Here is a 12772-nt window from a genome sequence, read left to right as displayed (position 1 = left end):
TCTTCACTGCACACTTTTACTAAATTTTACAAGTTTGATACTTTTGCTTCTTCTGAGGCTATTTTTGGGAGAAAGGTTTTGCAAGCCGTGGTGCCTTCCATCTAGGTGACCTGATTTGCTCCCTCCCTTCATCCGTGTCCTAAAGCTTTGGTATTGGTTCCCACAAGTAAGGATGACGCCGTGGACCGGACACACCAATGTTGGAGAAAACAGAATTTATGTTTACCTGATAAATTACTTTCTCCAACGGTGTGTCCGGTCCACGGCCCGCCCTGGTTTTTTTAATCCGGTCTGATAATTTATTTTCTTTAACTACAGTCACCACGGTATCATATGGTTTCTCCTATGCAAATATTCCTCCTTTACGTCGGTCGAATGACTGGGGAAGGCGGAGCCTAGGAGGGATCATGTGACCAGCTTTGCTGGGCTCTTTGCCATTTCCTGTTGGGGAAGAGAATATCCCACAAGTAAGGATGACGCCGTGGACCGGACACACCGTTGGAGAAAGTAATTTATCAGGTAAACATAAATTCTGTTTTTTTACTGCTCAGCCTGCCCACGACCCGCCCCCTTTTCTTTCATGTAATTAGCAAGAGTCCATGAGCTAGTGACGTATGGGATATACATTCCTACCAGGAGGGGCAAAGTTTCCCAAACCTCAAAATGCCTATAAATACACCCCTCACCACACCCACAAATCAGTTTTACAAACTTTGCCTCCTATGGAGGTGGTGAAGTAAGTTTGTGCTAGATTCTACGTTGATATGCGCTCCGCAGCAGGTTGGAGCCCGGTTTTCCTCTCAGCGTGCAGTGAATGTCAGAGGGATGTGAGAAGAGTATTGCCTATTTGAATGCAATGATCTCCTTCTACGGGGTCTATTTCATAGGTTCTCTGTTATCGGTCGTAGAGATTCATCTCTTACCTCCCTTTTCAGATCGACGATATACTCTTATATATATATACCATTACCTCTGCTGATTTTCGTTTCAGTACTGGTTTGGCTTTCTACAACATGTAGATGAGTGTCCTGGGGTAAGTAAGTCTTATTTTCTGTGACACTCTAAGCTATGGTTGGGCACTTTTTTAATAAAGTTCTAAATATATGTATTCAAACATTTATTTGCCTTAACTCAGGATGTTCAACATTCCTTATTTTCAGACAGTTTCATATTTGGGATAATGCATTTGAATCAATCATTTTTTCTTACCTTAAAAATTTGACTTTTTCCCTGTGGGCTGTTAGGCTCGCGGGGGCTGAAAATGCTTCATTTTATTGCGTCATTCTTGGCGCAGACTTTTTTGGCGCAAAATTTTTTTTCTGTTTCCGGCGTCATACGTGTCGCCGGAAGTTGCGTCATTTTTTGACGTTTTTTTTGCGTCAAAAATGTCGGCGTTCCGGATGTGGCGTCATTTTTGGCGCCAAAAGCATTTAGGCGCCAAATAATGTGGGCGTCTTATTTGGCGCTAAAAAAATATGGGCGTCACTTTTGTCTCCACATTATTTAAGTCTCATTATTTATTGCTTCTGGTTGCTAGAAGCTTGTTCACTGGCATTTTTTCCCATTCCTGAAACTGTCATTTAAGGAATTTGATCTATTTTGCTTTATATGTTGTTTTTTCTATTACATATTGCAAGATGTCCCACGTTGCAACTGAGTCAGAAGATACTTCAGGAAAATCGCTGCCTGGTGCTGGAGCTACCAAAGCTAAGTGTATCTGCTGTAAACTTTTGGTATCTGTTCTTCCAGCTGTTGTTTGTATTGAATGTCATGACAAACTTGTTAATGCAGATAAAATTTCCTTTAGTAAAGTTCCATTACCTGTTGCTGTTCCGTCAACATCTAATACTCAGAGTGTTCCTGATAACATAAGAGATTTTGTTTCTGAATCCATTAAGAAGGCTTTGTCTGTTATTCCTCCTTCTAGTAAACATAAAAAATCTTTTAAAACTTCTCATTGTTCAGATGAATTTTTAAATGAACATCATCATTCTGATTCTGATAATGGTTCTTCTGGTTCAGAGGATTCTGTCTCAGAGGTTGATGCTGATAAATCTTCATATTTATTTAAAATGGAATTTATTCGTTCTTTACTTAAAGAAGTTCTAATTGCTTTAGAAATTGAGGATTCTGGTCCTCTTGATACTAAATCTAAACGTTTAGATAAGGTTTTTAAATCTCCTGTAGTTATTCCAGAAGTTTTTCCTGTTCCTAGTGCTATTTCTGAAGTAATTTCCAGGGAATGGAATAATTTGGGTAATTCATTTACTCCTTCTAAACGTTTTAAGCAATTATATCCTGTGCCATCTGACAGATTAGAGTTTTGGGACAAAATCCCTAAGGTTGATGGGGCTGTCTCTACTCTTGCTAAGCGTACTACGATTCCTACGGCAGATGGTACTTCCTTTAAGGATCCTTTAGATAGGAAAATTGAATCCTTTCTAAGAAAAGCCTATTTGTGTTCAGGTAATCTTCTTAGACCTGCTATATCTTTGGCGGATGTTGCTGCAGCTTCAACTTTTTGGTTGGAAGCTTTAGCGCAACAAGTAACAGATCATAATTCTAATAGCATTATTATTCTTCTTCAACATGCTAATAATTTTATTTGTGATGCCATCTTTGATATCATTAGGGTTGATGTCAGGTATATGTCTCTAGCTATTTTAGCTAGAAGAGCTTTATGGCTTAAAACTTGGAATGCTGATATGTCTTCTAGGTCTACTCTGCTTTCCCTTTCTTTCCAGGGTAATAAATTATTTGGTTCTCAGTTAAATTCTATTATTTCAACTGTTACTGGAGGGAAAGGAACTTTTTTACCACAGGATAAAAAATCTAAAGGTAAATTCAGGTCTAATAATCGTTTTCGTTCCTTTCGTCACAACAAGGAACAGAAACCTGATCCTTCATCCTCAGGAGCGGTATCAGTTTGGAAACCATCTCCAGTCTGGAATAAATCCAAGCCTTCTAGAAAATCAAAGCCAGCTTCTAAGTCCACATGAAGGTGCGGCCCTCATTCCAGCTCAGCTGGTAGGGGGCAGATTACGTTTTTTCAAAGAAATTTGGATCAAATCCGTTCACAATCTTTGGATTCAGAACATTGTTTCAGAAGGGTACAGAATTGGTTTCAAAATAAGACCTCCTGCAAAGAGATTTTTTCTTTCCCGTGTCCCAGTAAATCCAGCGAAGGCTCAAGCATTTCTGAAATGTGTTTCAGATCTAGAGTTGGCTGGAGTAATTATGTCAGTTCCAGTTCTGGAACGGGGGCTGGGGTTTTATTCAAATCTCTTCATTGTACCAAAGAAAGAGAATTCCTTCAGACCAGTTCTGGATCTAAAGATATTGAATCGTTATGTAAGGATACCAACATTCAAAATGGTAACTGTAAGGACTATCCTGCCTTTTGTTCAGCAAGGGCATTATATGTCCACAATAGATTTACAGGATGCATATCTGCATATTCCGATTCATCCAGATCACTTTCAGTTTCTGAGATTCTCTTTCCTAGACAAGCATTACCAGTTTGTGGCTCTACCGTTTGGTCTAGCAACAGCTCCAAGAATTTTTACAAAGGTTCTCGGTGCCCTTCTGTCTGTAATCAGAGAACAGGGTATTGTGGTATTTCCTTATTTGGACGATATCTTGGTACTTGCTCAGTCTTTACATTTAGCAGAATCGCATACGAATCGACTTGTGTTGTTTCTTCAAGATCATGGTTGGAGGATCAATTTACTAAAAAGTTCATTGATTCCTCAGACAAGGGTAACCTTTTTGGGTTTCCAGATAGATTCAGTGTCCATGACTCTATCTTTGACAGACAAGAGACGTCTAAAATTGATATCAGCTTGTCGAAACCTTCAGTCACAATCATTCCCTTCGGTAGCCTTATGCATGGAAATTCTAGGTCTTATGACTGCTGCATCGGACGCAATCCCCTTTGCTCGTTTTCACATGCGACCTCTTCAGCTCTGTATGCTGAACCAATGGTGCAGGGATTACACAAAGATATCTCAATTAATATCTTTAAAACCGATTGTATGACACTCTCTGACGTGGTGGACAGATCACCTTCGTTTAATTCAGGGGGCTTCTTTTGTTCTTCCGACCTGGACTGTAATTTCAACAGATGCAAGTCTTACAGGTTGGGGAGCTGTGTGGGGGTCTCTGACGGCACAAGGGGTTTGGGAATCTCAGGAGGTGAGATTACCGATCAATATTTTGGAACTCTGTGCAATTTTCAGAGCTCTTCAGTCTTGGCCTCTTCTGAAGAGAGAATCGTTCATTTGTTTTCAGACAGACAATGTCACAACTGTAGCATACATCAATCATCAAGGAGGGACTCACAGTCCTCTGGCTATGAAAGAAGTATCTCGAATTCTGGTTTGGGCGGAATCCAGCTCCTGTCTAGTTTCTGCGGTTCATATCCCAGGTATAGACAATTGGGAAGCGGATTATCTCAGTCGCCAAACGTTGCATCCGGGCGAATGGTCTCTTCACCCAGAGGTATTTCTTCAGATTGTTCAAATGTGGGGGCTTCCAGAAATAGATCTGATGGCCTCTCATCTAAACAAGAAACTTCCCAGGTATCTGTCCAGATCAAGGGATCCTCAAGCGGAAGCAGTGGATGCATTGTCACTTCCTTGGAAGTATCATCCTGCCTATATCTTTCCGCCTCTAGTTCTTCTTCCAAGAGTGATCTCCAAAATTCTGAAGGAATGCTCGTTTGTTCTGCTGGTAGCTCCAGCATGGCCTCACAGGTTTTGGTATGCGGATCTTGTCCGGATGGCTTCTTGCCAACCGTGGACTCTTCCGTTAAGACCAGACCTTCTGTCTCAAGGTCCTTTTTTCCATCAGGATCTCAAATCCTTAAATTTAAAGGTATGGAGATTGAACGCTTGATTCTTAGTCAAAGAGGTTTCTCTGACTCTGTGATTAATACTATGTTACAGGCTCGTAAATCTGTATCTATGGAGATATATTATAGAGTCTGGAAGACTTATATTTCTTGGTGTCTTTTTCATCATTTTTCCTGGCATTATTTTAGAATTCCAAGAATTTTACAGTTTCTTCAGGATGGTTTGGATAAAGGTTTGTCTGCAAGTTCCTTGAAAGGACAAATCTCTGCTCTTTCTGTTCTTTTTCACAGAAAGATTGCTAATCTTCCTGATATTCATTGTTTTGTACAAGCTTTGGTGCGTATAAAACCTGTTATTAAGTCAATTTCTCCTCCTTGGAGTTTGAATTTGGTTCTGGGGGCTCTTCAAGCTCCTCCGTTTGAACCTATGCATTCATTGGACATTAAATTACTTTCTTGGAAAGTTTTGTTCCTTTTGGCCATCTCTTCTGCCAGAAGAGTTTCTGAATTATCTGCTCTTTCTTGTGAGTCTCCTTTTTTGATTTTTCATCAGGATAAGGCAGTGTTGCGAACTTCTTTTGAATTTTTACCTAAGGTTGGGAATTCTAACAACATTAGTAGAGAGATTGTGGTTCCTTCATTATGTCCTAAGAATTCTAAGGAGAAATCATTGCATTCTTTGGATGTGGTTAGAGCTTTGAAATATTATGTTGAAGCTACTAAGACTTTCCGAAAGACTTCTAGTCTATTTGTTATCTTTTCCGGTTCTAGGAATAGTCAGAAGGCCTCTGCCATTTCTTTGGCATCCTGGTTGAAATCTTTAATTCATCATGCTTATGTCGAGTCGGGTAAAACTCCGCCTCAAAGGATTACAGCTCATTCTACTAGGTCAGTTTCTACTTCCTGGGAGTTTAGGAATGAAGCTTCGGTTGATCAGATTTGCAAAGCAGCAACTTGGTCCTCTTTGCATACTTTTACTAAATTCTACCATTTTGATGTGTTTTCTTCTTCTGAAGCAGTTTTTGGTAGAAAAGTACTTCAGGCAGCTGTTTCAGTTTGAATCTTCTGTTTATGTTTTCATTTAAACTTTATTTTGGGTGTGGATTATTTTCAGCAGGAATTGGCTGTCTTTATTTTATCCCTCCCTCTCTAGTGACTCTTGCGTGGAGAGATCCACATCTTGGGTAGTCATTATCCCATACGTCACTAGCTCATGGACTCTTGCTAATTACATGAAAGAAAACATAATTTATGTAAGAACTTACCTGATAAATTCATTTCTTTCATATTAGCAAGAGTCCATGAGGCCCACCCCTTTTTTTGTGGTGGTTATGATTTTTTTGTATAAAGCACAATTATTCCAATTCCTTATTTTTTATGCTTTCGCACTTTTTTCTTATCACCCCACTTCTTGGCTATTCGTTAAACTGATTTGTGGGTGTGGTGAGGGGTGTATTTATAGGCATTTTGAGGTTTGGGAAACTTTGCCCCTCCTGGTAGGAATGTATATCCCATACGTCACTAGCTCATGGACTCTTGCTAATTACATGAAAGAAAAGGGGGCGGGTCGTGGGCAGGCTGAGCAGTAAAAAAACAGAATTTATGTTTACCTGATAAATTACTTTCTCCAACGGTGTGTCCGGTCCACGGCGTCATCCTTACTTGTGGGATATTCTCTTCCCCAACAGGAAATGGCAAAGAGCCCAGCAAAGCTGGTCACATGATCCCTCCTAGGCTCCGCCTTCCCCAGTCATTCGACCGACGTAAAGGAGGAATATTTGCATAGGAGAAACCATATGATACCGTGGTGACTGTAGTTAAAGAAAATAAATTATCAGACCGGATTAAAAAAACCAGGGCGGGCCGTGGACATAAATTATGTTTTTTACTGCTCAGCCTGCCCACGACCCGCCCCCTTTTTCTTTCTTGTAATTGGCAAGAGTCCATGAGCTAGTGACGTATGGGATATACAATCCTACCAGGAGGGGCAAAGTTTCCAAAAACCTCAATGCCTATAAATACATAACAAACCAAACAAACAAATGAAGAGAGTACCACAAATAATATAATAATTAAACAATACAAGTGCTAGCAATTTATTAAACTTCTAAATAGTCAAACAATACAATACATAATAAATTGTTTAGGTAAATTTAAAATTAAAAAAATACACCAACAGAAACCACAACCCCCCACATAAACACACAAAAGACAAACAAAACAAACAAAAGACAAACAAACAATTCACATGGGCCCAACTTGAAACACTGTACAAAACCTAAGCCGGCAAATAAAAGTCCATTGTAGAGACTTTTAATGGACTTTTATTTGCCGGCTTATGTTTGTCTCCTTTTCTGATTTTTCATCAGGATAAGGCTATTTTGCGGACCTCGTTTAAATTTCTTCCTAAGGTTGTGAATTCTAACAACATTAGTAGGAAAATTGTTGTTCTTTCCTTGTGTCCTAATCCCAAGAATACTCTTGAACATTCTTTGAATGTTGTAAGAGCTTTGAAATATTATGTTGAAGCTACTAAAGATTTCAAGAAGACTTCTAGTCTATTTGTTGTCTTCTTTGGTTCTAGAAAAGGTCAAAGCTTCTGCCATTTCTTTGGCATCTTGGTTAAGGCTTTTGATTCATAAGGCTTATTTGGAGGCGGGACAGTCCCTGCCTCAGAGGATCACAGCTCACTCTACTAGATCAGTCTCCACTTCTTGGGCTTTTAATAATGAAGCTTCAGTTGATCAGATTTGCAAAGCAGCAACTTGGTCTTCTTTGCATACATTTACTAAATTTTACTTTGCTTCTTCTGAAGCAGTCTTTGGTAGAAAAGTTCTTCAGACAGCTGTTTCACTTTGATTCTTCTGCTAATGTTTTAAGGTTTTTTCTTTCAATTTATGAGAAAAACTTATTTTTTTGTGGATTTAATTTTTTCAGCGGAAAATGGCTGTTTTTATTTTATCCGTCCATTTCTAGTGACTCTTCTGTGGACTTCCACATCTTGGGTATTTGATATCCCATACGTCACTAGCTCATGGACTCTTGCCAATTACATGAAAGAAAACATAATTTATGTAAGGACTTACCTGATAAATTCATTTTTCATATTGGCAAGAGTCCATGAGACCCACCCTTTTTCTGGTGGTTATGATTTTTTGTATAAAAGCACAATTATATTTCCAATTCCTCTTTTTTTTTTTGTATGCTTTTTTTACTCCTTATTTTATCACCCCACTACTTGGCTATTCGTTAAACTGAATTGTGGGTGTGGTGAGGGGTGTATTTATAGGCATTTTGATGTTTTGGAAATTTTGCCCCTCCTGGTTGGATTGTATATCCCATACGTCACTAGCTCATGGACTCTTGCCAATATGAAAGAAATTAATTTATCAGGTAAGTCCTTACATAAATTATGTTTTTACTGCACAGCCTGCCCATGACCCACCCCCTTTTTATTGCACAGCCTGCCCATGACCCACCTCTTTACTGCTCAGCCTGCCCATGACCCACATCTTTACTGCACAGCCTGCCCATGACCCACCTCTTTTTACTGCTCAGCCTGCCCATGGCCCACCTTTTTTTACTGCTCAGCCTGACCATGACGCACCTCTTTTTACTACTCAGCCTGACCATGACGCACCTCTTTTTACTACTCAGCCTGCCCATGACCCACCTCTTTTTACTGCACAGCCTGACCATGACCCACCTCTTTTTACTACTCAGCCTGACCATGACCCACCTCTTTTTACTGCTCAGCCTGACCATGACCCGCCCCTTTTTTCTGCATGCCCCACCTTTTTTACTGCAGAGCTTTCCCCTGTTACAGTGTGACATGTTAAAATCTCACTCCCTCTACTTTATTCCTCACCCTCTTTATGCCAGACACAAATTTCAGTGTGTAAGGTATTGTGAAGAATACATTAGTGCGTTCATGCTTGGGCACTTTGTGAAGAGATCTAGGGTAAAGCTGCACTGTGGGCACCATTCACAGTTTGTAACTAATTTGGTGATGTGTTAGATGCCACTTATCTCATAATTGTACTGTGTGTGGTTTATACATTATCAGTGAAGTTGCTAGTGTCTTGTATTTCCCATATCTATAAAGAAGTAATTATTTTACTATATAATATATATTATCCAGGCGCATTGTGTGTCATTGGGGTGATGTTCTGTACAATAAAAATTATGTAACTCTTGTTTTCGTTTTCAGAGCGTCCTCCAGGTTACGACAGAGTGAGAAATGCAGAAATCGGCAACAAGGACTTTGAACTAGATGTTCTAGAGGAGGCATATACTACAGAGCACTGGCTGGTCCGAATATACAAAGTGAGTATATACTGCCTGTATGCTGCGGTACACTAGAGGTTATTCTGTGCGAGTATATACTGCCTGTGTGCTGTGGTACACTAGAGGTTATTCTGTGCGAGTATATACTGCCTGTTTGCTGCAATACATTAGAGGTTTTTCTGTGTGAGTATATACTGCCTGTGTGCTGCGGGGTACCCTAGAGGTTATTCTGTGTGAGGTATATACTGCCTGTGTGCTGCGGTACACTAGAGGTTATTCTGTGTGCTGCGGTACACTAGAGGTTATTCTGTGTGCTGCGGTACACTAGAGGTTATTCTGTGCGAGTATATACTGCCTGTTTGCTGCAATACATTAGAGGTTTTTCTGTGTGAGTATATACTGCCTGTGTGCTGCGGGGTACCCTAGAGGTTATTCTGTGTGAGGTATATACTGCCTGTGTGCTGCGGTACACTAGAGGTTATTCTGTGTGCTGCGGTACACTAGAGGTTATTCTGTGTGCTGCGGTACACTAGAGGGGTAATAAATATCAGGTTTTTGTATGAGTAAGTGTAAGAGCTGCTAAATGATAGTAATTACACAACCTCCTTAGAATCTTAGGTGTATAAGAGCAACCTGCAAGTAAATGCGGTTCTTGTGCATATTGTATCTGGTGCCGCAATTTCATTGCAGTCACCAAAATATCACAACAGCTTGTGGTGAGTTGTCACCTGTGGTCATTATGACAGTGACAGAAGCACTAATAGCAGCAATTTATTTAATGTAATAACACAGTACAGCGTTACAGAGCAGACCAACACTTCTGTTCCAAACAAACACAAAATTAAAAGCTGAAAATGTTCTGTTACATTTACACCAATTTATTAGACTACAGTAGGTGACCATGGGCTTATTATTAAATGACACAGCAACAGAACTCTCCTTTATAAAACCCGCTGAAGCCTCCTGCAGATCCTCCCAGTTTTTCCAAATCCGGACCAGTAGTGTTGCTGCACTGTGCATTAGTGTACAAACAACAATAGGCATAACCATGAAGACATTATACTTAAACATAAATAAAAAGAGAGAAGCGCTCAACCTGTGTACGAACAATAGCATAATAGCTTGTTCTATGGTTAGTTACCACCCAAGAAGCAGCCTCTTTCACAGAAAATAACTTTCCTGTAGCATATCAGTCTGATCCTAACTTAACAGTACAGTCCAGCCCCAAAATACCAGGCAATCCCTCTCTGAACGAGAGAAACTGCAAAACCCGAGACTTGCGTTTCGGCCTATTATGGGCTTCGTCAGTGAGGTGCAGCCATTTCCCTCTAGGCACACTTAGCAACATGTCAACGTCTGGCTTTCCGCATCACCCTTAGGGAGACTTCCGTCAGGGTCATAATTTGCATAAATAAAGAGAGAAGTGCTCAACCTGGTAACGAACAATAGCATAATAGCTTGTTCTATGGCTAGTTACCACCCAAGAAGCAGCCTTTTTTTGCTCAACATGGGCCTTTCACAGAGAAGAACTTTCCTGTAGCATATCAGTCTGATCCTGACTTAACAGTGCAGTCCAGCCCTGAAATACCAGGCAAACCCTTGAGAGAAACGGCAAAACCCCAGACGTACGTTTTGGCCTAGTGTGGGCCTTGTCAGTGAGGTGCAGCCATATCCCTCTAGGCACACTGAGCAACGGGTCCACGTACGTCTGGTGTTTTGCTGTTTCTGTCGTTATTTTTATATTTGTTTTATTCCTCCCTTTGTTATTACTCATGGACTCCACAGCTTGTGTATTAGTTCCCAGGAGTAATGGATTGTGGACTCTCACAACCTGTATAAAAAAAAAACATAGTTTATGCTTACCTGATAAATTAATTTCTTTCATGGTGGTGAGAGTCCACGAGACCCCACCCTTTAGATATTTTTGGGATTAGTGTTTGTTTTTGGTGTTTTTTTTGTTTTGTTTTTTTGCCTGCTCCTTTTATGGCTCTTATTCTTTTTTCTTACCTCGCTTTGCTATACGTTAGCCTTAGGTATGTGTGAGGGGTTTTATAGAGCTTTTGGGGTTTGGGAATCTTTGTTGTCTCCTAGTGGTGGAGAAGAGTAACTCCTCTGCCTCATTCTCCTTCCTTTCTTCTTCCTTTTTCTTCCTCAAGTTGAATGTTTCCTTATGTGGTTGACGCACATGTACACACACACAGACACCTAATGTATTTATACTGTAAACTGCATGAGAATAAAGAACAAAGTGCGTTTATTAAACCCACTGTGCCCCAAACTAAGATCATATTCATTTTGTTCCCTAACAGGTAAAAGATCTGGATAATCGTGGATTGTCAAGAACATAATTTTGCCTTCAGCTTTAAAAAAAAAACAAAAAGCACTGAGCGAGCCTTCACCTGTGAACCAGATTTTTTTATATACCGTTTCTATTGACAGGAAAACACAAACTTAATTGGCTGTGAAGTCACGTTATTTGCGTACTGGGTGGATGCTTTTTATGAACATGGATGTCTTTACCAAATGATTTTTGTTGTTTTTTGGCTTTACAGTGGTCAATTAAAGATGGGAATACAAAACATGTTTTTTTTTATTATTATTATTATTGGAGCTTTTGGGCCTTAATGATTTTCCTACCTTTGAGGATAACAAAAGAATTTGTGTTTGCTCATCATTTTACAGCGCGTCTGTCTATTCGTTCTGCAGATCTGACCCCTTTGTCATCATAACAGCGCAGCCAGTAATCCTCTGCAGGCCCTTTGCTAGAAATTAATTCAGATTGATAACTATATTTCTTTCCTATGACATGGAGAGTCCACAACATCATTCCAATTACTAGTGGGATATTCAACTCCTGGCCAGCAGAAGGAGGCAAAGAGCACCCCAGCAAAGCTGTTAAGTGAAACTGTCTTACCCATAACCCCCAGTCATTCTCTTTGCCTCGGTCAATGGAGGTTGTGCGAAGTTTGTCTGAAGATTTTAATCCTTTTTATGGGTACTTTTTCCTGCAAGCAAGGATTGGAGTTTTAGCTTTTTCCATGACAATCTCTTGCGTAAGAGTAGTGGTGGCTTTTAAGCAGTTAAAAGGCGGCGAGGTAGTCCTTGCTTTTTATATTAACACTTGCTTCCCCTTTGCAAAAAAGCCAGAGATTGTTACTCTGTTCTTTATTTTCCTACAGGTCAATGACAGGGAGTACAGTACCTGCCACACCTAAGAAGCAGCATCTGTTCTGCAGGATCTAAGGTAAGTGTTTTTGCCTTCTAGGTACTGAAGGAGAGGAGCACTTAGGAGGTTAATCCTCTTATGGATCCTTTTTTCTGGCACAAGTTATCCTTTTATAGTTAAAGGGACATGAAACCCACTTTTTTTCTTTCATAATTCAAATAGAGAATACAATTTCTTTCATGTAATTAACAAGAGTCCATGAGCTAGTGACGTATGGGATATACATTCCTACCAGGAGGGGCAAAGTTTCCCAAACCTTAAAATGCCTATAAATACACCCCTCACCACACCCACAAATCAGTTTTACAAACTTTGCCTCCAAGGGAGGTGGTGAAGTAAGTTTGTGCTAGATTCTACGTTGATATGCGCTCCGCAGCAAGTTGGAGCCCGGTTTTCCTCTCAGCGTG

At 40.1% G+C, this 12772-nt stretch overlaps 1 protein-coding gene across 1 annotated transcript in view; it reads left to right on the top strand.

Annotated features, from left to right (window-relative positions):
• The window catches only part of STT3A (STT3 oligosaccharyltransferase complex catalytic subunit A), a 79796-nt gene extending 68076 nt beyond the window's left edge, over positions 1-11720 (top strand). Inside the window, exons 17-18 of the mRNA XM_053691409.1 lie at positions 9063-9178; positions 11449-11720. Of these exons, the coding sequence (XP_053547384.1) occupies positions 9063-9178; positions 11449-11487 (155 nt within the window). The 3' untranslated portion in view covers positions 11488-11720. The remainder of the gene's footprint in view (positions 1-9062; positions 9179-11448) is intronic.
• The last annotated feature ends 1052 nt before the right edge of the window (positions 11721-12772 follow it).

The sequence above is a fragment of the Bombina bombina genome, chromosome 8 (assembly GCF_027579735.1).
Source record: "Bombina bombina isolate aBomBom1 chromosome 8, aBomBom1.pri, whole genome shotgun sequence".
In the NCBI taxonomy this organism is placed as follows: domain Eukaryota; kingdom Metazoa; phylum Chordata; class Amphibia; order Anura; family Bombinatoridae; genus Bombina; species Bombina bombina.
This window is presented reverse-complemented; position numbering and strand designations above follow the sequence as displayed.